General features: G+C 49.6%; 2 protein-coding genes across 2 annotated transcripts in view; one reads left to right on the forward strand and one right to left on the reverse strand.

Annotated features, from left to right (window-relative positions):
* LOC144144918 (uncharacterized) overlaps positions 1-25,117 on the reverse strand; it is a 36,172-nt gene extending 11,055 nt beyond the window's left edge. Inside the window, exons 1-4 of the mRNA XM_077676417.1 lie at positions 24,920-25,117; positions 12,677-12,791; positions 11,791-11,930; positions 6,920-7,058 (exon numbers count right to left, since the gene is read on the reverse strand). Of these exons, the coding sequence (XP_077532543.1) occupies positions 6,920-7,058; positions 11,791-11,930; positions 12,677-12,791; positions 24,920-25,022 (497 nt within the window). The 5' untranslated portion in view covers positions 25,023-25,117. The remainder of the gene's footprint in view (positions 1-6,919; positions 7,059-11,790; positions 11,931-12,676; positions 12,792-24,919) is intronic.
* Positions 25,118-25,302: 185 nt separating this feature from the next.
* Positions 25,303-25,752, forward strand: part of Mtor (serine/threonine-protein kinase Tor) — a 72,872-nt gene continuing 72,422 nt past the window's right edge. The window contains exon 1 of the mRNA XM_077676415.1: positions 25,303-25,469. The gene's annotated coding sequence lies outside the window, so the exon portion shown is untranslated. The remainder of the gene's footprint in view (positions 25,470-25,752) is intronic.

The following is a 25,752-nucleotide window of genomic DNA, read 5'->3' on the forward strand; positions in this document are numbered from 1 at the left end:
TGACGCGAAGAGGGGCAACTTAAATCCTGCCCCTAAAGAAGTTGCTAACGATGTGGATCGCGATCACGTTTATCACGCCGTCGAGATCTTGTACGCAGATACACATCCGAGGTATAACCCCTATCCCACAGTGTACGCTCGACTATGCCTTAACATAAATATGTCTTAACATAAATGCCTCAACATAAATTCTTGTATTATTTTAGCACCTGTTCGGCGGTTCGAGTGACCCTGACTGTGAATCGTGTCACACACCAGATACTATTGAACATGTACTGTGCAGCTGTCCCTGCCACGCGCATCACTGTGGAAAGTTAGTCACGCGCCTTTGGTCCGGTTAGACAAGTTCGCCGTTGCAGGAGTAAGTTTACCAAGAAAATGCGGAGCGCTTGTGAGCGCGTGCCTCGCGCCGCCACCGAGCATACCCGGCACGCAAAAAAAAAAAAAAGAAAAAGAAAAAAACTGCCAAACAGCGAGGAGCGAGAAAATCCCGAGCGCTCGTCAGCGCGTACCTCGCTGCGACCACCGAGTCCCTAGCTCTTGCAGTGGCTTTAGAAAGAAAACAAAACTGGTTGATTCCCCTGTCATAGGAATCGGTTAAACACGAAAGTGAAATGTGTATCGAAATCTGCAGCTGGCCAGGATTTGCGGGTCGGTGGCTGTCTTGTGGGTGTGCTTGGCGAGCGACGTCCTGCTGGCGGGTCGCTTCGGCAAAGGTGTACTGGCGTCATATCAGTGACGGATATGACGTCATTAAAATCTTGGTGTATCCCATATAAAACACGAAAACGAGCAACCCTAAGTATAACGTGCTCTTTAGTACCAAAGGTTGCTTCCCCGCAAGAGGACCTGTGTGCGCGTGCAGGGGTGCGCCCTTTACAGGCCTCTTGCCTCGTTGTATTGGCGTCACTTCCGTGATGGATATGACGCCATGGAAATCTCCAGCGCTGTTGTCAACCGTTACCCCGTAAGTAAAGCTTGGCATGAGGAACCCGACGATATCGATGCATATGGTCGTGAAAGCTAAAGCAACTGGCGTGCCGTAGGGTTTGCAGCGCTGTCTTCGAATGCGTGAACATAGCCCATTCTGCTGATGGCTGACGAGGAATGTAGCGGAGGGCTTGCTTAATTGCATGAATCTCGGCCGACGTGGATGACGTTTCATGTTCAAGGCGGTAGGACAGCTCTTGGCCGGCCGCGACGTCACCTACCTGCACTATCTAGATTCTAGCCTACGACGCTGGGCATCGTGTGACCTTGCAATGGATACCCGCACATTGTGGCATTCTCGGCAACGAGAAAGCCGATGAGGCGGCTCGCAGACGGCTACAACTGCGCAATATAAGGAAGATTTCCTTTACAAAGCACGAGGCTGCAGCGCTAGCGAAGCAGCTTGCCTTAGAGGAACGAAACCTCCTCTGGTCTTTCCCCGAAACTCATCACCCCTTTCTGCATCATATAGACTCTGACCTGAGAATGAGGCTCCCAGAGCGAATCCCCCGTCGACTTGAGACGCTCTACCACCGGTTGCGCCTCAACGCAGCACTTACGAACTCCTACCGACATTGTCTCGGTCAAAGCACAAACACCTATTGTTAAAACTGTGGTTTGCCAGAAACTGTTGAGCACATTTCATTTGCGTATCCGGCGTACAACCAGGAAAGGAACCACCTCGCCAAGAAGATCGAGTGCCTCAACAACGGGCTTTTATCATTGAAACCTCTTCTTGGACCATGGTCATCTCCATCATCTCAGCGAAAAGTGATAGATGCACTGTTTGATTATTTACACATCGGCGTCGCAGAGACAATGTAGAACTATGCGTCGTCATTCTGTGAGACCACCTGGACTTTTACGTGACCCACGGACCACTCCATGTTACCTTATTTTTTACCTCTTCCTTTTTTTCCCGTCTCTTTCGCCCTGCTTCCTTTAGGGCCTGTAATGCTGTACTGAACTTGTATTCGCGGAATTAAGATGACGACTGCGCTCAGAAACTGTGAGAATTTCCAGCCCCTTTTTATTCATTCTTCAGTGTCTACCTCTCTCGATTTCGCGCACATTTCTTTTTTTTTTTTTCTGCTTCCCGTCTACTCGTGAACGTTATAGGCCTAGCAAACACCGGCGCATTCTTCTGTTAGTTCGTTTACATTTCCTCCCCGTGCTTGGAGTACTTTCTTAATGTATCACTATCCGCGCTCGCTCTCAGCGAAGTACGAGCAAACTTTCCTTCTGTTAAAAACTATCTTGGCGCCTCCGTTTATGAAACTGCGTCCGAGGTTGCTTTTTGCCATCGGCCATACCACGCTGAATACGGCGGTTCTCGTCCAAGGTTGCTCCTCATCATCAGCCTGTCTACGCCCACTGCAAGGCAAAGGACTCTCCCATAGATCTCCAACTATGCCGGTCCTGTGCTAACTGCGACCAATTTATCCCCGCAAACTTCTCGATCTCATCTGCCCACCTAACTTCCGGCCGCCCCCTGCCACGCTTGCCTTCTCCAGGAATACACTATGTTACCCTTAATGGCCAACGGTTATCTTGCCTTCGCATTACATGCCCTTCCCACGCCCATTTCTTCTTCTTAATTTCTACTAATACGTCCTTAACACGCGATTTTTTCCTGAGCCACTCCGCTCTCTTCTCGTCCCTTAACATCCCACATATCATCTTCTGTTCCATTGCTCCCTGAGTCGTCCTCAATTTAAGTTGAACCATTTTAGTGAGCCTCCAAGTTTCTGCTCCGTAGGTGAGTACCGGTAATATGCAGCTGTCATACACTTTCCTCTTCAGAGACAGAAGTAGGCTGCCGTTCATTAGAGTTTTAGCCTAGCGGATAGCGGAGGCTCACGCTACGGCGGCGGGTTAGCGGGGCCCGACTGCGCAAGCGCGCGGGGAGGGCGAGGAGGTTACCGCTCAGCGGAGCGAATGCGCGGGCATGGCGAAGGCCGGCCCTAGGGTGCCTGGATGATCCTCCTCGCCCGCTGCTCCTCGAGGAACATCGAGGAACATCGAGGCACCCTAGCCGGCCCGCGGAACTAATCCACCCAACCGGAACGAATGTGCACCTGCCCAGTCAGGCCCCGCCATCCGCCGCAGTAGCGTTAGCGGACGCTACCCGCTATGCTAAAACTATTACCTGAGAATGCCTGCCGAATGCGCTCCACCTAAATTGCTCCTAAATTCGTTTAAATCATCGTTCATTCTCGCTTCAATCGCTAATTTGCGGCAATATTCGACGTTCAATCGGCGCGTTTCTAGAACAGTGCCACCTCGGTTTCTTAAGGGCTTCACGAAAGCGGTCCGAACAGCAGCGGGCAAGAAGCTTGCTTCCGTTCAGCCTGCTGCCTTTTGCTGTTTGCGCTGCGTGTCTGGGTGTGTTTGTTAATTAAGCCCATTGCAGCCGCGCCCCGCTCCGCCAACCCAAGACGCCGGCCAGTGGCGGTGACAGCTCCCAAAGGGGTCTTCTGTTCGACACACTTGCCGCCGCCGCCGACTCAATTAGCAATGTGCTCTCTCTCTCTCTCTCTCTCTCTCTCTCTCTCTCTCTCTCTCTCTCTCTCTCTCTCTCTCTCTCTCTCTCTCCGTCGCTAAGTCAAAGTGGGTCAGTGAACGTGTCACTTTCCCACGCGCCGTCGTCATTTTTCCGCATTGGTCTCGGCGCGCGCGTCCAACCGCGTGTACTCGCCCCGGCAGTGCAGTTCTTTTCAACTTCGAGATGCTTATTTACTTGTTCCAAGGCGAGAATTTGCGAGTCAGCGGGTCACACGAGCAGCGCTCCCCCCTCCCCCCTCAAAAGATAGCTATCGGCGAAGGCGCAGCGACAGGCAAGTGCGAAGGCGCCCGAGGTGGCTGGCTCTCTTCCAAGGCGGCGGCGCAGGGCAACGCCCGCACGGCAACGATGATGGCCGACTGCCTGCCGAGCTCTCCGCGTGCATCGTGCGCCGCGGACACGTGGTTTATATTTAGAAAAGCCACCCGAGCGCAATTTCAGTACGCCCGGCCGCCCGTGCGTAACCTGCGTGTTGATACAGCGAGGCCGTCGAAGCTTTACATACGCGATGCGCAGCGCACGCTTCCCCCCCAGTGCTCGTGGTCGCCCAGCTTGGCCCCCGCATGCGTGAATAACGGCCGTTCATACACAAACATCGGCGTGCCGAGCAGCTGTCTGCCAGCTGCGGATTAACATGCTCAGGGCGCGAGGCTGGCTTGCTCGTGCGCTTTGTGGACGGGCCACGTGAGACGGGCCGCGTCGTTCCCGTCTCACAGTTCGGTTTTAAATTGGATTGATACGTTTCGTCAGAGGCAGTGAAGATGTCCGAGGACACCTAGGCACTTCTTAAGGATTTTGAATGCGAAAGCAGTGACGCTCAATCGACCGTTAGAGACGTTTTGATCCTTCCGCTCCGCGTTCTCGAAGGGCTTTGTACTATTGCCGCTTGAGACGGCTTGCTTCTCAATCCGCTCCCGCCTTAACGCTTTCGAATGGCTTCGATCGGTCTCCTTCGCGTTGCGCCGCTGCTCGTTTCTGCCGCCGTGTACTGAGAGAGTTGACGACGGTGAACTTCGCCGCCTGTCTGTTCGCTTGCTCTGCTGCGTTTTCCTTTCTTGGGCTAGTTAGACGCGAAAATTTTGGTCTGTCTGTCTGTCCCTCGATTCAGCCTTTCGGCCAAAAGTTGAGGCAATCTGCCAAAAAAGAAGTTTATATGGGGAGAACCTTTCCAAACTACTAAAGCTGCTGGCACAAGTCATACGTGCTCCCAAGGAAACCTTAGGCACATTCGAGGCAAAATGTTAGCACTTAATTAGTAGACTCAGCGTTCTTTTAGTTAAGACTATACGTTGGGTTGGTTTTAGCGATAGCAAGTGAAAAGAAACAACGCGTTAAAAAATACAAATGGAGCAGAGAGGCTCCAGTCCGTGCGAGATAAAAGGAAGCGTGCACAAAAATTTAAACGCCCCTTTGTCTAACGACAACGATGGTTGAAACGCTCAGCTTACTCGTGAGGGACTCGTTCGCTGTCGTTGGAATGGTAGAAATTCACAAAGTTTTGTTGAATGGACGTCGCCATCAGCGAGACCAGAAACTGCTTCGACCGCGTCGGAATAGCGCAATCTGATATAGACGTCGGCTTTCAGAACGCGAGGGGCATGTTCGATTCCGACGTGCACGGGAAGCGTTTTTTTAGGCGCTTGATCTGCCTTCCCTTATCATCATCATTAATGATGATGAGATTAATGGGAGAGACCTTTACCCTGCAGTGGGCGTAGATAGGCTGGTGATGCTGATGATCATCATCATCGTTTTGCGGAACCCACTGTGTAAGGCTCGCTTTCCTGCGGTGCGTTTTACTCGCACGAACGACGCCCTCAGTGGGGCATAGAAAGCTTCGCTTAAAAAAAAAAAAAACAGAGCTTCCCAGGCAGAGCAAGAAACAAAACACAAAGATGCACGCCGCTGCCCCAGGAGAAGGCGCGCGAGCAGTGCGAAGGGGGGAAAATTGAATCGCGTTGAACAAGCCACCGTTCCATTAATCACGAGAGAAGCGAGGCAGAGAGGGGAAGAGCGTGAAGGGTGGTAGCGGAGAGCGGAGTACAGGTTACGTGGAAGAAGCGGCAGACGACTGTTATCTTTCGACGACGTTTGCAGTGAGGCAAGCAAGCAGATACGCAGTCATTCCTCCCCTCCCTTACTTCACCTGGGGGCGGACGGGCACCTTTCGCTACTGCCTAGTTGAGGTGCGTGATATGGAACGCTTCAAAGACGCGCGGTCGAGGAGCCGTTTCGCTGTTACGGACGTCAACGCCGGCGCCGGCTTTTTCGCTCAATGTTCCATCAAACGATTTCGCATTAAAATGTTCGCAAAGCAATGCGACCATCTTTTTCCCGCTCCTCCACGACGCACACATCTCGGCTAAATTAATCAAAGCTTAGCGCCCCGATGCGTTGAAAAAAATTCACAGCATATCCACGGGGTGAATGATGATGAGTGGGCGAAGCTCCTGAGGGGAAATCATCGGTAAAACCGTGACTCTTCAGTGAAAGTTCGCCCACTACATCTGTGTCCGAACGTAACGTCTAGAAAGTCTCGCTTAAACCGCGCGTCGGCACCTTGGGGCTGAGCTCGCCTGATGCGTTTTGCAGACGCCTCACGAGCTCTCACTGCATCGGGGTCTGCCTGCCGATACGCGCGCTTTCTCGCCGCTTCCCGTTCTCTGACGTTTTGGAGATCCTCTTCGCGCCGCAGCCGTGCCGCTTCGCGTACGGCAGGGTCCTCGCGCCGTTGCCGTGACGCTTCGGCCTCTCGTTCTGGAACGCTGGGATCTTGGCGGCGCCGTCGCGCAGCCAGACGACACGCTTCGGCCTCCCGCTCTCGTACGGCAGGATCTTGGCGGCGGCGTCGCGCAGCTTCACGGAGCGCGTCTGCCTCGCGGGCTCGCACATCTGTAGCCTTATCCATCGGGCGACTCCGAGCGCGCGCCAACAGCGAACGGATTTTATTACAACGCTCCCCGCCATCTAGTAAACAATCCAAGAACTAAAATAGAGGTAGCCACGCCATCTAGTAAACAATTCAAGCGCATCTTTTCATCATATACAAGTACCGCCATCTAGTAAACAATCCAAGAACTAAACTAGAGGTAGCCACGCCATCTAGTAAACAATCCAAGAACTAAACTAGAGGTGGCTACATACATACGTCGAGGATGGACAGACCCACGCCCTAAGGAGCTTCGCCCCTAAAAGGCTGGCTGTTTTCCGACGAAGAGAGATGTTTCTGACCATGCCGAAAACAAAAGCTCGCCTTCCCATCGATCCCGCCTTCCGATCGATTGAGCGCGGTCAACGTATACTCCTCGCGAACCCGTCGGCCCGCTTGCCATGGCTGTATACCAGATGAAGCGCGGCTCGTCTTACCAGCAGAACTGCGGCAGCGAGTTGTTGTGCTGGAAGTTCATGTCCGAGGTCATCAGCTTGCTCAGCCTCACGTACTTGGCGCTGCAGGGCCCATCACTCCGCGACATGCGGCTGAAGCACGGCGCGTGCTTCAGGTACTCTGCGGCAGTCAGGGAGGGAAGGTGAACACGCATCCATCGTCACCACCATCATCATCATCATCACCACCATCATCCGGCACGAAGCACCCTGTTTTCACCCACTGGCGTATGCACAAACTTCAGTTCAACTGCATGCGATCCAACGTGGGCATATAATTGATCTATTGCGCCGATTGATCCTTTTGTTGCGTTCTTCCACCGAATACGTCCAGTACTCTTGTGTATCGTATTACTGTTGTGTACAGCCCGTTATTTATTCTAGGCATCGCGTGTCGCGCTCAAATAAATTACAGGGAATACATAGCCACTAGCGAAAAATCAGTATCCTTTAATAAAGAGCTTCTCTCTCTCTCTCTCAGTATTAGCTGTAGTGAATTACTCTGATTGAGTGGCGATGTATGCCTATTCCTTACCGTATAGCTCCTGCCCCAATTAATAGGCCATTTTAATTGGTTCTTGAGATACAGTAAATAACCTGCGTTTGTCTGGAGCGAGAAATTTAGCCCTGGAAACCAAAAAGGTGCAGGTCGAAGTTACAGCGGTGACTAGTAATGTGAGGTAGGGGCACCCTTGGCAAAATTGTATACGCCATGATGGCAGTTTCTGGGCTCCATGGAATACAAAGTAAAGCCTAACGTGTAAGTGTAACCGAACTATTTTCTGAAACGGACGCCCAAGAGGCTTCCTTGCCAGCTTTCTAGCAAAAAAAAAAAAAAAGGAAAAGTCGAGGCACGCTCGCATTTTTTTTATTCCTCGCGGCCTACTAACTTTTGGCATGCTCAAGAAACTTCAGCCTTCAGTTCATTCGCGTAATTTTAGAGGGAACAAAATAGAAATGTCAGTATGGTGGTAACTCTCGAAAAACACAAATTCAATCCTATTTCCCCCGCCACCATGGCCGGGTGGCGTCTAGTGATGCACCCTTCCGACGGAATGATGCGTAAACGCGCACCATTGATGGCCCATGGGGTCTCATTTTCGATAACTGGTTTCCAGTAAACAAAACAATAAGGCGCTGCAACTCATCAACAAACTCGTGGTTTAGCTCTCGTTCGTAAGCAAGCAAGCACACACGCTCTTCTCTCTCTCTCTCTCTCTCTATATATATATATATATATATATATATATATATATATATATATATATATATATATATATATATATATATATATATTAAATACAGAAATAAGGGTAGGCAGTAAAGCAAAGGAGAGAATGTGTTAGGTTCATGAAACAGGTGCAGATTTTTGAAAGAAAGAAGAATGAATGAAAGAAAGAAAAAAAGTGGAGAAGAACTTGCACGCCGGGTGGGATCCGAACCTACGAATACGCGTCTGGTGCGATGACCACTACGCTACCGGCTGGGATGTGATCCCCTCCACTTTAGCCGGTGTTTATATTAAGGTAATTGTTTCCTGCACTGGGGAGGTGGTGGCCAGCGCCACTTCGACTACTGGGCGTGAAGGGGGGCCTTCTTTTCAACCCCCGGGCCACGACTCGAGCGTCTACAACATGTCGAGAGCGGTCGAGTAGCGTTGAATCCTCTTAAGCTACCTATGGCACTCTTGGTGCCATAGGTAGCTGGGTGCTATACTTCTCTCCTAAAGCCACCCCTGACCTCAATGAGTAGTGGGAGACACGCATCGTTTTCTCGAGGCGAGTGGCCATGATTCGGCCCCTTATTCCGTTTAATGTCATGTGGCTGTCCCGCTCACGATAAGAGGGACCATGACATCCCTATCCTCGGGAGTTGGGGTGGCTTGTCACTGCATACTCCACTCATCCGGTCCTCACCTCAATAATGTACAGAGCAAGTGTACCATCCACTGCATGATGGCCAGGAGGATCATGATCCAACTCAGTTATTCTGTTGTCCCCGCTAGTGCTAATTAGGACGGGGATACCGTGACGTGTACTCGGGTACGAACGGGAAAAAAGAAATCGCTTAAATTTGAGCGCGCCTCACGAGTTATACGATGAAAGAAAAAAATGAAGGGCAGTTCGGCTGCGCCCGCACCATGGCGTATCGCGCGAAAGCAGCATACAGCGGTGTTTATTATGCGAGAGTCAACTAATCAATTACTTGGAGCGCAAGCGCTACGAGGGTCGATTACAAAAGGTCTGTGTCCGTACTCTGAATAATCCTGTGTGCGAAGCCTAAGGAATATTTACACACCCGTTCAGTGGCACATAGCCGCTGTAGGATGTTGAACTACGCTTTACACGGGGTAACGTACGCTGCTCTCGCAGGATACTCCGTGGTTGGCGCCGTCAAACCCCACGACAGTTTTTAGAATGAATAGTGGCTATGCGTCGACGTGGGGCCACATGCATCGTCCACGGATGTTTGTATTGCGACGCGCTCCCAGCGTTATTCCTGTCGCACTTCAAGTGCACGAATTGCCCGATTGATTCTCCCAAAGAGCAATCGTGTGGCTGCATCTTGCCGGTGACGTAACAACGCGGCACCAAACTAAACAAGGGGACGATTTGTTTACGCCGACGCGTGACTGATTTACGGACCCGAGGAATAGCCGGGTGGATCACCCACATCATCAGCGCCGTCATAATCCCCATCATCATCCAAATGACTCCCGTTCCGGGGCACGGGACAGCTGCAGCCCGACACACATGTTGGTCCTCCCCATGTCAACAGAAACCTTGTCGTCCAACACGACCAGAGCCCGCGCTACTAGGCTCTCCACAACCTGAGACTCAACGCATCAAGCGGCGGCTACCGAGTGATCCAAAACTTCTACTGGCCGCCTTGTCTCCCAAAAGGTATGCACACATTCAGTCCGTCTCCCAAATTTTGCAAAATGATCTCACTAGCCTCCACTGTAGACTATAGGCCCACGAGGGTTCGGATTTTTAGCCTGTGCACACAGAACCAAACACAACGGACGACGTGTATCAATACATCCATATGCGCGCACTGGAACGAAATGTGCAATACATGTGCTCGAGCATGATAGATTTAGACTTGCACGTCGCTCGCACACTGTGTCGGATTTGCGCGACGAACGATGCGCCGTCACTAGTCCCCGCGACTGAGCGCGATCCTGAGTTGAGTTGACCCGCCGCGGTGGCTCAGTGGCTAAGGCGTTGCGCTGCTGAGCACGAGGTCGCGGGTTCGATTCCCGGCTGCGGCGGCCGCTTTTCTGATGGAGGCGAAAAGCAGAAACGCCCGTGTGTTCGAGATTTCGGCTTACGTTAAAGATCCTCAAAATTAATCCGTAGCCCTCCACAACGACTCGCCTCAACGCCTGCGTTGCGTCGGCGCGTTAAACCCTACAATCAATCTGAGTTGATGTTACTGCACACCGCATCTAAAGCGTGTATTGAGAGGGCCTTAAGAGACAGGTGCAGGAGCACGTTTAATCGGAAGCGTCGCAGCCGTCGCGTATTCGGAAGCAGCCTCCGATGACGATGATATTCACAAGAACAGGATGGGAGAAATATTGATGAGGATGATTATGAGGGGAAGATGATGAAGCACAGGCAGTGGCGGTCCCAAGGGGGGGGGGGGGGCGAAGGGGGCGATCGCCCCCCCCCCCCCCCCAAAAAAAAGGTCCTCAGCTTCTTATTTTTTGTTTTTTTTCGAAGCATTCCACTTGCGCGAGGTTAAATCCCACTTGTGTGAGGTCGCAAACGTGTTGCGACCGTCAGAAATGCGGGCTCGAGTCAGCCGTAGCACCGCCTACGGGGAGTCAAAAACCACTGTGTCGCTAAGTGATTTGAGCGCAAGCGGGTTACACAACATACACGCACACGCCGGCATGGTTATCACCTCCTCCGCAGAACTGGCGCAAGGAGAGGAGCAGTTCTTATTCGCCCCACAAAAAAAAGAGAAAAAAATCGCCCCCCCCCCCAAAAAAAAAAAAAAATCGCCCCCCCTAAAACCAATCTCTCGGACCGCTACTGAGCACAGGATGGTGCCCACAATGTAGGACCCGGTCGCTGTAGATAGGACGCGATGCTCAGAATTTGCTCACAGTATATACGTTGCAGGTGGAGAAAATGGAGGCTGGGATTCTGTGCGGTGAAAAGATTGCTTATCGCGGCATTGCCATTCCTTACAAATATGTTGCTTGAAACCTCAGTGTATCATACATTAGACATATTTAGAGCACATCCTTAGACATTACAGCATTAGACATATTTAGAGCATATTAGACATACATTAGAGCATATCCTCCAGCTTCGTTCCCCGCCTTTGTTGCAGAAAAGAGGACGCGGAACTAAAACCTCAACGCTGCTACGCATTTACGTTATTCGTCAGCGCAGCGTATACGATAGCGTTGATTCACGCGCTCCTCGTAAGAGAGCGACGCGTTACGACTGCAGGAGCATGCCGACGGGCTGGAGACGAGGGTCGCCGGCACTGAACAGCGCGGAGGACGTGCTGCAGCGCGTCGTCCAGCTCCAGGAGAGCAGCACGCTGAGGAGGCGCCTGGACTTCCTGCTGCTCGAGTGCCCGAGCACCGCCGCCAGGAAGATTGAAGGCAAGACTACGCCGTCGAGGCGCTTGTGGAGCTCGGTGCTCGCTCGAGCTGTAAACGGTATACAGCTGTGATAACGAAGGCGGAGGGCGGTGTGAGGCAGTGTTTGGTGCTATTCATCTCGTTTCTTTTTTAACGACGGAATGTTGTGTACTGCTGAATCCAAGCGAAAGTACCTCCGTTCGTTTGTCACCCTGCTCCACACCACAGAGTTTCAATGTCCACGTACCGTCCCTGGTTTTGCCGGCGGTGCAGAGGTCCTGGAAGGATGCGGTGACAGGGCGCAGGTAGCTGAGATAGATGCTGCGGATGTCATCCGAGCAGAAGGAAGTCTCGCGCAGCAGGCAGCTCTTGGCCTCCTCCATCTCCCTGCCGCCAGAAGGAAGGTCAGGGAGAACCAGGAGCACGCTTCGGGGATATGTAGGCTTCACTGATTACTCGGAGAGAGTACTCAATGCACACGCGGCGTTTTTAAAGGGACTATGACAGCAGTATGAATGCCATTTATTTTTTTCTGGTGGTTGGTAGATTCAACCATGGCGGACATGATATCAGCGAAAGCAGTAATTGATGTTGCTTCATACAACCATAGGGCTCCACTCCCACTCTGCAAATGGGCCCAACGTCTTCCTTTTCAATATAGGTATTCCTTCCCCTTCTATTGCTGCATAATTAGGTTTGAAAAATATTAGTTACCAGGGTAATTACTCTCTTTAGGTGACGTGTTTATTATAGAAAGTTTGAGGCGGGTAATATATACAGCTATCCGATTTCACTCTAGAATATCGCTTGAGGTTAGACACGTCGCCAAAGGCCCCCTGGAATAAATGTTGTTCTAGCACATTCAACATCCGCCCTCCGCTCCCAACGAAATAGCTGTGATGTTACCCATATAAGAGTAGGGGGTGGGGTGGAGTATGGGAGGTTCATGTTTTGCTGGAGTCGAGCAACGCAAGTGAGTCGCGGTTGTCTCGTGCGGGGTCGCCAGACTCGATGGCCAGGTCACCCTGAAAGCAGACTAATCACTACCGGTTACAGAATTTCGATGTGGAGGGGGAAGAAAAAAAGCGATGCGCGATGATACCAGCCTTCTCAGGACAGGAGGCTCCACGCACCTGCACTTCTGCTCGAGCCCAGCGACGTCCTCGGCGACCTGTATGTCGTTCATGGGATTGCTGGACATCTTGCGCAGGTCCCCCACGCACGCCGCCACCCGGTTAGGGTCACACGCTGCATGCACACAATAAGGGAGTAAATGTAAGAACGCTAAACTTGGCTGGCACGCGTGCACGCACTTCCTCGAATGGTTTCGCTTGCAACTACTAGTCTATACGTCGTCACGCAGGCAACGGGGACGCAAGCTGTTAATTATTAGTAGGAGCCTGTGCTTCAAAACAAACAACAAAAAAAAATGGCAGACAAGTTTACATTGTGCGAACAACCGGCGTTGTTGTCCGGCGCAGAAAATGGTCGTCGTTGAAAGAAAAAATTAAAAAAAAAAAATTGGCGCAGCTTGCACAAGTGGTGCAAGGCTGGAGAAACAGCGGAGCTGGAGGTGAACCTAGCTTCTTCCGGTTTTGTCAAGTCTTGCTAGGTTTTGCTAGGCTTTACTAAGTTTTGTTAGGTTTTGCGATGTTGTTGCTAGGCTATATGAGGAGCGGTGAGGGGTGAGGCCAAGTTTACCCGGATTTTACAAGGCCATTCCGGTCAGTCCCCCACACTGACAGCGGACCCTGCAGGGGTTAAGAGGCTAGGTCGACCTCCAGCTCCGCTGTTTCTCCTACCTCGCACCACCAGTGCAAGCTGTTCCCTTTTTTTTTTGAGTTTTATTAGCCCAAGAAAGACCGCCACAGTAAGGGGTGCGCATACGCATATACCCCTTGTGCTCACACTCGAGCACGCGCGAAAGCCGGCTTCACTGTTATAATACCCTGTCTGCGTTGGTGCACCCTTTACAGGCAGCGCACTTTTTTTCTTTGTATTTTTGTTCTAACGCCACCGGACCAAACTCAAGCTTAAACAGCTCCGCTGTAAAAAAACACATATGTGAGTTCATACGGTAATTCAACCAGGGTCTCCAGAGTAGAAGCCGAGCGCGCTACCACGTGCCGCGCTACCTCAGTACTTGTTTTTTTTTTTTTTTTTTTTTTTTCAAACAAAGCCTTTGTTTACGTACACATACATACGTGAATCGCTGGCGCGCACCAAACAGTGAGCTGCAACGGTACGGGCACATTTTTTCGAGACATGAATTACTCCAGCCACCTTGAGGTGGCACTACGAGTGGCGGTTTACACAGCAAAATGAGACCGCTAACACGGCCAGAAGACAGTGAGCTATGTCAGTTTACGACGCTGTAAGGCAAAAGATGACATAGAGACGTAGAACGCAGACGGAGTGCGCAACGATGTACAACGCCTGAGGTGCTGGAAGAAAGCGCTGTTTGCGCACTTAGGTAGCGCACCCCACGATTCCCACGCGTTGCATTTCTTTTTGTTTGAAGTGCTGCAATGCTTGTAAGCCCTTTTACGATAAGTCGGAAAGCTCCGTGGCAGCATCCGGTGCGCCCATAACGCCCACCTTCCACTCCGTCTTTACCGCGAAGTGCCTCCGTGCCGGCCTGGGACTGCTAGCATACTCAATCGCGACCACTCGTGCCCTCCGCAACGAGACGAGCACCGGGACAAGCACGCAGTCCCGAAGAACCCTTATTTTTAGTGCGTGCATTCAGGCGCTGGAGGTGTGTCCATGGATGTGTCCATGGATCACCGTCATCACTATTATCTTAACTACCTTAATTATCACCATTTTAAATAGCTCGAGCCCCGAGGGTCCCATAAACACCCTAAAACTTTTCGTGTATCGACATAACCCCGTGCCGCTGGCTGCGTGATGAGTTCTTGTCCGTCTTTACGAACTGAATACCCCTCAACGAGAAAAGGAAAAGGAATAAAAAAAAACTGACGGACGACTTAAGAAAGGTGCTGCGAATTCACACTCAGCACAATGATATCCCGAAAAATTGCAGACTTTTACACGACACTTGCACTTGCGTAGTATTGTACCGTGTATTTCTAGGAAGAGGCTAGAATGAGCCCAACGTCCATTTGACAACGATGATGATGATGATTAGAGGCCATACCTTTGTATCGGGACGTCGGTTGTTACCAACCGACTTGCCTGTGTTATTCTACTTATTTGCCCTACCCTTAACTAACCTAACGGGTTAGCCCCCTCCCCACCGGTTTTAAACTCCCACCGCTTACCCCCTTGCAAACATGTTTACCCGTCCCCCCTTCGGTTCTGAATTCTAATTCGGCATATTACTCTTCTCAGTGATTTCCCTACACCCCCCCTAGGGGGTGTGTAGACCCCCCCTAATTTTTCTGGACACCCCCCCCTTGAATCCCCAAATTTCATTCTTGTCAGTCCTTGCATGGACCTTTTTCAGTATTGATCTGCGCATGCGCGGGTCTGCTATTCTTGGCAGTAGCCTCGGGCAAAATAAACAAAAGTGCGCCCCCCGAGCTTGCTGTTAGCGTTGCACGTATTTATTTCCTTTTTTTCGACAGCTTGTGGCAAGTTCGTATGTGCACACAAAAAAGTCTTTCAAAGGAAAGGGGCACAGTGGTTTGAGGCTGACCACGCTGCGAGCACATTGCTACCAGCCAGGGAGTAGCGAAAAGCGCTACGGAAGCTAATCCTGGCGTTTTAATAAATCGGGAGCGTACAATCGGTGCCCGATTTATAAGTGCTGCATAATTCGTGTACTACCTAAACATTGTTTCAAGAACTCAAATTTCGTCACTGGCCCTGGTAACAAGTTCGAAAATGTCCTTATACGTTGAAAAATGGCGAGAAATTAAAAAAAAAAAACTGAATATGGACCTTTCATGGTAAAAAATGAATTTCTCTAAATTTGTTTTTTTTTCTTAGATTGAATAGAAAGCACCGCCTCTCACTCTCAGGTGTATATATATATATAGAAAATGAAAAACGTACGTCACGGGGATGAGCGTTTGGTTAACAGATGTCTATTATTTAACTAGTGGGATAAAAAAACAGCTTTTCTAGTTTATGAACCCTCCCCCCCCTCCCCCCCTTAGAGCCATTGAGACACCCCCCCCCTTGATTCGATGCCTGGGGAAACCCCTGCTCTTCCTACATCCCACTCTCTTCCCTACTTTACTTCCCCATCACGCCAGCCGCCTCTTCGTCGCCTCTATGTCCCTGAGGTTGAGGCTCCCCCCTCACACCAAATCTCATAGCCTCCGTCAGCGTCGTTTCCCCATCGTTCCGCCGCGGTCTTATTTCTGTGCAGTCTATGACAATATATGATCTACGGTCTCCCGATCCCTGCCGCAGCATACACAAGTTTCGTCGTGTTGCCTGCTGTTAGCCGTGTATTCCCGTGTTCTCAGACACCCTGCCCGTGCTTCAAAGAGCAATGCGCTGCCTCGCGTGCTGCCGTAGAAACCTTCCTTCCTGATTTCTAGTTTCTCTGTTCTACAGGTCTCCGGGGTTTTTTCCCAAGCTTCCATTCTCTGTACCCAATTCGTAGTCTCTGCTGCTTTTATTCGCTTTCTAATTGTGGTGTATACACCCCACCTTCCCCTACCAATTTCTGTACCGCTTCGTCAGCTGTCTGGTCCTCCGTCTCCAACAACACCAACTCATGGCCAGTTCTGATACTGCGTCAGAAGGCTCTATATAGTTATCATCCCAAAGACTCGGGTTCGATCCCGTGGCGGCGGCGGCGGCAGTTTCTCTGATGGAGGCGAAAAATAAAGCTGCTCGCGCACCGAGATCCGTGGCCCTCCAGTCGGACGCGCCGACAGCGAAGGGATAGCTTTGGCGCGTAAAGGTCCCCAAATTAGGCACAAAAAAATATTATTCTTACGATGGACCTTAGTCCTCACCCACCCCATGCACATCTCCTTTGTTTTTAGCGCGTATACAGCTTGCATTGCTCCACATTTCTCAGCCTTCATGATTTTGTTTTTCACCCGGACACACCTGGCGTCGAGCCAGCGCTCACAGGGGCACCGACCTGCGCGGAACGGAATGTCTGGCGATAACTGACGCGAGATACGAAGGCGAGCTGCTGAGCTCCATGGCGCAATTTGAATGCTCGAGCATACAAGGCACGGCGAGCGCGAGGGGGCGCAGACGTCGACGTGAAAACAAAGCAGAAGTCTGGGTATTTATGCGCTCTTTGTATGTATGGCCCGATCGCCAAGGGGGTGCGATTATGTGCCTGCCTTTGCTTCCATCAACAGCAGCCGACAGTAGTAGCCTAACGGCGCATATACAAAAAGCTTGCACAGTGGAGGAAGCTCGCACGAAGAGGATACGCAGAGAGCTACGGGTCCAGTTTCACGCTTGTACCACGAGGGATGGTCGCTGAAGTTGAAAGCCGGTGAAGGGCAGTCGAAAACACGTGCCGACAACTTTTTTTTGGTGGTGGCTGCAATTTGCGCAACAAACAATAGATTAGAGAGATATGCAGGGGAGGTAATGTGATTGGTCAACGAACAACCCACTGATCGGGTTGACCAGTGCCAGTTGAAGAGCAGTGGGGCGTCGCTCGTTTCTCCGGCGGGCAAGTACGACGGAACCAGATTGGCTCCCGTGGCCAATATAATTGCGGTCAAGGACGCCTACGCGTCAAGATATCACCTCCTCTGCGCCACTTAGAGGAGCGCAACTTGCATTTCACCTATATACGGCGCAGAGTTTCCTCCGATCGTTCGGCTGTGGATAAAAGGGCCCGTAGAAACTCCAGGAGGCTCTCGTACACTGTCGTTACAACGAAGCTGGGATAGCGAGAAAAAATATATATATTTTGAGTAGAACGAAAGGGGTGACACTGTCGGACAGCTTCGTGGAGTCTGGGTGCCTCCGTTCAAGCTCCCACCGATGGCCTCCAGGATGACGTCCACCGGTCCACGTCGCTCTTCCCTGGTCTTCGGAGTGGCCAGCCACCCTTCAGTGTAGTGTCGTCTAATTCGTGCTGCATAAGTTATGGTATCTGCCCGCGGAGCAAGATCTTCTTGCCGCACATACAAATATAACAGCTCCAAACACAAGCACTATAGAAACGGGGAAACGGGGAAACAAACAGCCTCGTGCCGATTGCGTGGGTTGAAAACGTTTTTTTTTTTTTTCCACTCACTAGGAGTTTCTCTGCCTTTCGTGACCTCTCTCCTTTTCGATCCGGGACAGAGGTTACGAAATTCCATTCTCTATACATAGTTACGGAAGTTTAAATTGGACGAAGCAGACAATCCAGCATATCTTCTATCCGAGCAACCAAAGCGGACGCACCGTGGTCGAAGTTCGTCCCACTCCGGAGACCCCACGATGGTTCGGGAAATATATTGCGGTTTGACTGTACGGATTCTCAAAGCAGTTATTGTTAGCCAACCGAAGAAGGCCGCCTAAATTCCAGCCAGCGCTCGCTTGGGAAAAGAGACATCGTTGGAACTTAATGAAGTTTTCTTTTACTGAGTAGTCACCAAGAGCTCGCATCAGGTTGCAGCCTTAGCGCTTGTCGGTTAACGCCCATGTATCGTCATGTTAGCCCCTCCGCTGACCATGGCGACTGCTTGGCATACTGCAGTGGAGTTCCATACATAACTATGGAGCGCGAGTCTCCCGCCGCGCACACCATAGATCAACCACGTAATTTCGATTCAACAATCCGAATCTTTGTTCCACTTCTCAACTGTCAAGTTATATTTCCACCCACCAAACCTCGCAATCCCTTCTTTCAGCACCCTCCATCTCTCTCAGCGCGATTGCTCCACGGATTTCGCGTGCGGTATTATCACCCTCCCCTACAATTCATTGCCGTTGCATTCCCCTCCCCTCATTTCCCAAGCCGTCCTGTTAACGCCTGATTAACAGGAGGGGGGGAGGGGGGGGAATGAGTGTGCGCGCTGGTCGGTTGACTGCCTCATCTGCCAAAAGCCAGAACACAAAAACTTTTTTCGCAGCGGCAGTAATACGCTGTTCCTTATTGACACGTGCCGCAGAGCACAAAAGTGGCAGATAGTACATTCCGTTCTCGCCCTTTGCTCATGCTACTCGAGTGTTTTACAATCTTTTCAATCTCACGGGGCTCTTTAGTGTCTGAAAAGGCTGCGGGATTTATCGAAAAGTGGAAACTCCGGGGGCGGCAACCCCCCCCCCCTCCTTCCCCTAGAAGCAGCATCTCTCCCCTGAGTGTTTGGAAAGACACCCGTAGAAAGATTGATTGATTGATTGATTGATTGATTGATTGATTGATTGATTGATTGATTGATTGATTGATTGATTGATTGATTGATTGATTGATTGATTGATGGGTTTAACGCGCCGACGCTACGCAAGCGATGAGGCGCGTCGTAGTGGAGGGCTCCGGATTAATTTTGACCACCTGGGGATCTTTAACGCGCGCCGAAACCTCGAACACACGGCGTTTTCACTTTTCGCCACCCGTAGAAAGAAAATTTGTGGAAAAAACCAAAGCCGTTTTCTCGAGAGAACAATGGTTAAAACGCGAAGTTTTCTCCCATGAAACCCGAGTCGAAGCCAAACTCCAAAATCCACTCTTCCAAAGCCCACAATACAAACCGGCAAAGTCCAAAGCCAAAGTTCAACCCTGCTTAGAGAATGTTTCATCATCATCATCATCATAATCATGGCTAACCGTGTCCACGCCAAACTATATTTTTGCGCATTACGAGAGGTCCGGCGGCTAGGTGTGCAAAGACATCCCAATGTTATACTATGTGGTGTATGATTGACGTACCCTTTGCGAAACCCAGTGTGGAAAGTTGGCTTTCCTGCAGAGTGCTTTACTCGGATGTCAACGCCATAAATGAGGTATAGAAAGCTTCGCTTTAAAAACCCCCCGCCCTTCTGCGTGATGGAATGGCATCGAGTTCAAGATGTCTCCTTGCGTTACTTTGTTTAGTTATCAGTTATTTCCGGGTTGCCGGAATGCCCCTTATTTTATTTGTATTCTACAATGCTACATTGGAGGAGGTCTGGGCGCTTGAGATAATTTGTGTACGATAATTGGTGAACCTTCGAGAGGAATATCACGCGCATCCGGTGGCCGTGCCGCCGCGTTCCGCCCCATAAATCGCGTTTGTTGTACGTGCGCACTCGTGCAGCTTATAAAGCACTCGGCGCTCGCATCAATTAAGGCGGCCCTCGGGGACGTCATTTGCGTGCCGTAAACAAGTCTATAAATAAAACTCGGAAGCTCAGGTCAGGCGCGTGTCACAGATAGGCGCGGGGCCCCGCAAGGCGACAGACTGCAGTGCTTCGAAGACGAGTTTGGGAACCCTGTGAGCCGAGGTGGAAGGGACGGTCACAGTTTTTAGAGGCGAAGCACCTTAGGGGCTCGGGCTGTCGACGTCTCCTGTCGTCGTCTCATGTTATCACAGTAAATCAAGTTGTCGAACGATGTTCAAAATACAAGTGTATAATGGATAAAACCGGTTTTAAAAAAACTAACATGATTTAAAATAATTTAAAATACAGGAATAGTCAGGATTTATTCGCATCTATAACAGAAATTTGTTAACTTCAGTCTCAAACTTGGTTTCAAACGCCAGGTTTTCTCCTGTAAAGCATACTTCTTAGCATTCTGCGGCGTGTGACACGAAGACAACTTACGGTCAGTCTGCCTTGCATTTAATTGCTTAAATCCGGTTCAACGCTATAGGAGGCGCCACCGCCTCAGCAAGCGCGCGATTGCTCCTCCCACCGGCGCCACTCCGGCGCCCAATCAGTGCGCGCCATGTGGCAAGAGAGAGACATACAACCGTTGAATGCTACTTTTCAGCAATCGTTTTTTCTGCGCACTGCTCGTGAGTGGAACGACTTGCCTGCTGAAACTGCCATTATCATCGATTCGCAGTGTTTTAAGCGGACTATTGAAGCACGCCCATGATGTTTCGTAACATTGTTATGTACCATATGACGGATGTATACGCCCACCCCTCATGCAATGCCCCAAGTCGGGGCCCTTGAGGAACCAATAAATAAATAAATAAATAAATAAATACACTGCATGCGTCACCCCTCCCCATGTTTCACGTTGATGGAGATGACCCTGGATTTTTTCTTTCTGTTGATTATTTCGTCGCCACCGTGTTTCGTCCTTGTGCGCTGGTGCATAGCTTGATTTTCCACTGTGCCGTATACGCGCGGTAGGGGTATACAGTCTCAGTATCTTTTAAAAGGCAGTGAAATGAACTAATAATAACGGGCGGACACGCGGGTGTGTCATGGGGGCAGTTAGTTCTTTCATTCGGTGATGATGATAATTATTACAAGCTAAATCATCCCAACAATAATAGGCATATTGTTAATGGAACGACAGATTCTTTTTATTTGTATTATTATTCACCAGTTCACGCAAAAAAAAAAAAAAGAAAGAGGTAACAAGTTACATATTTCATACAAGCAAACCTCTCTCCACCACCTATCGCAGTCGCAAAACAAAATGAGCAGCAAAAAAAAAAAAAAAAAAAGCAAAAAAGCCCTGCTTATCGTGCGCTTATATTCTGCAATTCGGAACCCAGCATCAAACTTCTTTCCTGTCCCACCTGTTCTTCCTACCCATCCATCCCTCATTCTTATTGGGACTGCATCCCGCCATCTGTTGACCCATCCCTCTCCTCCATCACCTCCTGGGAGCTCTGGCTGTCTCCCCCGCCGACAGTAAACATCCAGGCTGCCCAGGAGGCTCTCTACAAACACGTGCACCGGATCCGCACGGACATTCTGGAGTACTACGTGGGTCCGGTGAATTGAACTTTCAAATTAGGACCTGGACTTCGGTCATGCGGAAAATAAAGTTTGTTCTCTCTCTCTCTTCTTTGCTTAACCAGAAACATATTTTCAACAGTTGTTTTTATTAAGATATCCTCACCGCGTGCCGCGCGACGGGTCTGCTGCCAGTGGTGTATGCAAAGCAGATCTATTATCTATCAATAATAGATCTATTATATCTATTATATTCCATCCAGGCAACGGCTGTGTACATGACGGAGGCGCACGGGCAGTACTTTGGGACACCATATAACTTTTACGATAGTAGCTTTATAACTAGTCACTGGTAAGGAGTTGAGGCTGCAAATTTCTCTCGGGCAGTTACAACAACAACAACAAAAAAAGGAAATCAGTGCCTTTTCACTCTGTGAAGAAACATAACCAGCGGAGGTGGGCGCAGCCTGAAGAGTGGGCAAAACAAAACTCATTTGTTTGTAATTTCTGATTGAGCATAGTTCCCAGCTTTTTAGTTGCATGAAGCCTGGAAGGAGTCGAGTTTTATTCCAGTGCACAAACATGGAGCTGTACATTTCTGTCCCGTAGAGACCCGCGTTATAAACAACTTCCCTGTGAACTTTGTAATAAGGATACATAAATAAAACTCGGTGTAATGTTAGAGTCATTTTATCACCTAATTGTCATACGATTTGCTTCGGGGATAGTTGCGATAAAACAAGAGGTACAGCCGCTTTCTGTAACCATATACTATCTCCGTATAGACGACTATGCATTGGCAGCAGACGGTAATTGTGTAACGTTTACAACTTCCACTGTGAACCAGTTAAGTACGACAGGTAGACGAAATGATAGAGTCATTTTAGCGGCCATTTTCAGCGTGATTTTTTAAGGATACGTATACATTAGGTTGGCAGCTACAGAGCATTCACCAGAAAGCTGGTTTCGCCACAAGATAAAAATTTTGTCGCGGCGACATTTTCTACCCACCCTGTGACGCACGCAATTTTCATCAGAACCTAGAACATAACAGTTTCGCTGTAAAAAGAAAACAACCTTACCTTGAAGTGTCTATACCAGCTTTATTATAAAAGCCACCGCGGGCGCAATGCAATGAGCAGCAAATTTTGATGTCGAATTCCACGGTCGCACATATTTGCTGTAAAGTCCCCACAGAATTGCCGGGTGCGAAATTTGCGAACCTGTAATGTATGCGAAGCCGAGAATGCAAACCTTAATCAGTTTTATACAGGGGCTTCGGGCCTTTAAGGGCCAACTAAATTACACGAAGCATGAAAGCCAACGCCCAAAATTTCTGCCAAATAAAGTGTTTCCTGTTTGTCTGTCTGAACATGACATGCGAAATTCTCGGTGTATTCCCGATTTCAGGGCATTGATGTGCGTATAGAACCGTGGGCAAACTAAACTAACCCATAGCCCTTAAAAAGCGGTGCACAGACGTAGCTGTTGTAACGTAACTCGGATTTAACGTAACTGTTTCCGTTTCTTTGCGCGTCACTTGACTTTGTTTAAAGGGACTATGAAAACAAAACATAAACGGAATCGCCCGTAGTAGACTCACTCAATATCATTCTGGCGCAGAAGACTTTCTTTAGTCAAAAAAACGATGAAAACTATTGAAGAACTTTCAAATTTCGCGCCACACGACGTCAGCGGTGACGCAATAGGGGAATAATAAAACTAACGTTATCAGTGTGCCCATTGCTTGTTAGCATTCAAGCAACTCGACCAAACAGAAATACGCACTACTACGACCGCACAGCCTTGTTTCTTGCAGATGGTTTGGGTCGACGGCCGTCAATCATGCAACAAGTCCTTGTGACGTCACAAGTACCCGGCGAAAAAGTTGCCGGAGAGTCTCCACTTCTTCGTCTATTTTCCTTCATCGGTCCGGATCCCACGAGACAATCCTTGTAATGTTCAGTTCTCTCCCCGGAATAGACAACTGTTTTCCTTCATGTCCAGATTGTTTGTTTCAAGTCAAGGATAAACATAATATCACTGTTACTGGTGCAAGCAGGTTTTTTAATAAATCAAACTATCATTTCTTCATTACTACAGATGCCAAGTGACTGGGAAAAAATCAATCAGGTTCAAATTTTAGTCATCACCTTCATAAAAAAAGTTTTGAAAGAGGAAAACCTCCGACTTGTTCTAGACAAGAACTGTATGGAACTTATTAAAGGACAGGTAAACGCAAAGGCACAAAAAAAGACGATTTTTTTTTAAAACGAAAGCAGGAACAGCTGCAGCTTTTACAAATAAAATCCACAAAGCGTCATTTTATTTACATTATTCTTTTACACCAAAAGAAAAAATTGCCTAGCAGGCTGGGGCCAACGGTACTTATATTATATTAACGCTGGTACACACCAATTTTTTTTTTTGTTACTTTTACCACTTCCCATGCGCGCTCACGGTTACATATCCTCGGCAAATATACTTCTGCCCCTACCGAAGAACACATTTACCTGCGTCCTTACAAATGCAGCTCCATCATGCGGCCTCCCCTTTCGAGTCCTCGCAATTCAATTACGTGTGGTGCGCGCTTTTTGCGGTAGCTCGATCTCGGGAGTGTGGCCTTGCCTGGTGCAACTCGTAGCGGCAAAAGAGACGCGCCTGGCCATGACCAGCGCAGCCGCCCGGAATGAGCGTTGCGCAAGGTCGTCTGGCGCGCCATTCCGGCCGGGCCCTGATCGGTCCGTGCACTGACCCTACGTCTTTCGCTCTCGCACTCGCACTATTCCTTCACGCATGCTCCGACGTCTCTTAATTCTTCACAATTAGTGTCATTTCCCACTACGTTCATTACACGGAGGTACATTTAACTGATCAGACGATAGCCAGCCAAAATTACCCGAGCTCAATTAGCGTCCGAACGGACGTCGGAACAGGAGACACGACACGAAAGCGAAAGTAACGAGAACAAACGCGCGCTCCACCCGACCTAAATATTGGAACGACCCGCCCTAATTTAACGCACTATTGCCATTGTGTGCGTTTGCTGATGCGGATTACGTGATAGAACGAACGAACTTCGCTCGCGGCGTTAATATCCAAACATCCGTCGCGAATCTTTTCATTCGAACAGAAACACCGCGTCTTCCCGACGCTGTCGTTCGCGCGCGCGCGCGCGCGCCGTTCGATCGTTGACCCATATTCGCGATGTACCAACGTTTATTTTCGTGCCGTTTAGATATATTCTCAGATTCCTGCTAAACCCTTCCCCCCATTTCCCAGTAAGAAATTACTTTCTCTCGCTTTCGTGCTCTCATTCGCCTTCGCGTATTTTTGGTCCGAGTTCAATTTAACCGCGCCGCAATCTTGTTAGCTTTGAAACTTACGCTAGTCTTTAACTCAAACTCTCAAGTTTGGAGTCCATGGTTTTGCACAACCTCCGTAATAAATAAACGCGCACAATGCGCTAGCACTCCCCAAAAAACAATGCCCTTAGTAGGTTGTTCCGCACCGCGGTTCAGGACCGTGCAGTTGTGCTAGGCGGTGAAGCTGCCATGTTGAAGCCAAGGGCGCGTCTGTGGGTGTTTGCTCACCTGTGATTTGATCCGCCGGTGATGCGTAGCCAACGCAAAGCGCAAAAATCACGACTGTAATAGCAACAATGTGAAACACTTGGACGTGAAATACAACAGCCATGATGAACGAATACGCCGACTTCCCGTATCGATTATCAAGCAGTCGGGACACAGGCCGCCTGGGCGTCTCGTCTGCTACAAACCAAACTACGCTGCTGCAGTCCTAGCGCCGGTGAGTGCGTTATAAATAAATAAATACAACGCACGCAAAGTTATCCTATATATTTACCCGAACAATGTTTTAGATTAAAAGTTACTTTTAAATAGCGGATGGATAAAGTTGCGTACTTTTGTTCAGTAAATGCCCAAACCCCCCAAGAACCGTGACGGATCTCCAGCGCCTCACAACAATGCCCGCAAACTCGGGTCGCACCGGGCGTTGATGTTGAAGATGCTAGAGGTGGTGAAAGTTTGGTTTGAACTTTCTGGAGAACTTTCGGCATAATGTGATCGCTTTGTTCACTTAGACCTTTACCATTCACAAGCCCGATCTTCATTTGTTTTGACGGTGAGTACTGCAAAGTGATCAAAAAGCAGTGTTGTCCATGCGCAGTGCCCGTGGGGGAATGCGTCGCATGCTGAGAGCGAAACCAGAGAGCGCTTTTTGCGGTTTTGCATCGTAATCAACGGTTTGTGGCTCACAAATACAGTTACTTCGCATATTCAATAACAGTAGCAATGCGAGCGCTTTGCTATTTCTGTTTTGCACGCGCCAAGTTGGTGGGATGTTGTGCGGTCGCTTAGGTGTTTACAAAATCACGCTGTGCTGCGTTGTATGGACTTTGGGCTGT

This window comes from Haemaphysalis longicornis, unplaced genomic scaffold (genome assembly GCF_048455015.1).
Source record: "Haemaphysalis longicornis isolate Haplotype H1 unplaced genomic scaffold, Haemaphysalis longicornis Haplotype H1 scaffold_7, whole genome shotgun sequence".
Classification (NCBI taxonomy): domain Eukaryota; kingdom Metazoa; phylum Arthropoda; class Arachnida; order Ixodida; family Ixodidae; genus Haemaphysalis; species Haemaphysalis longicornis.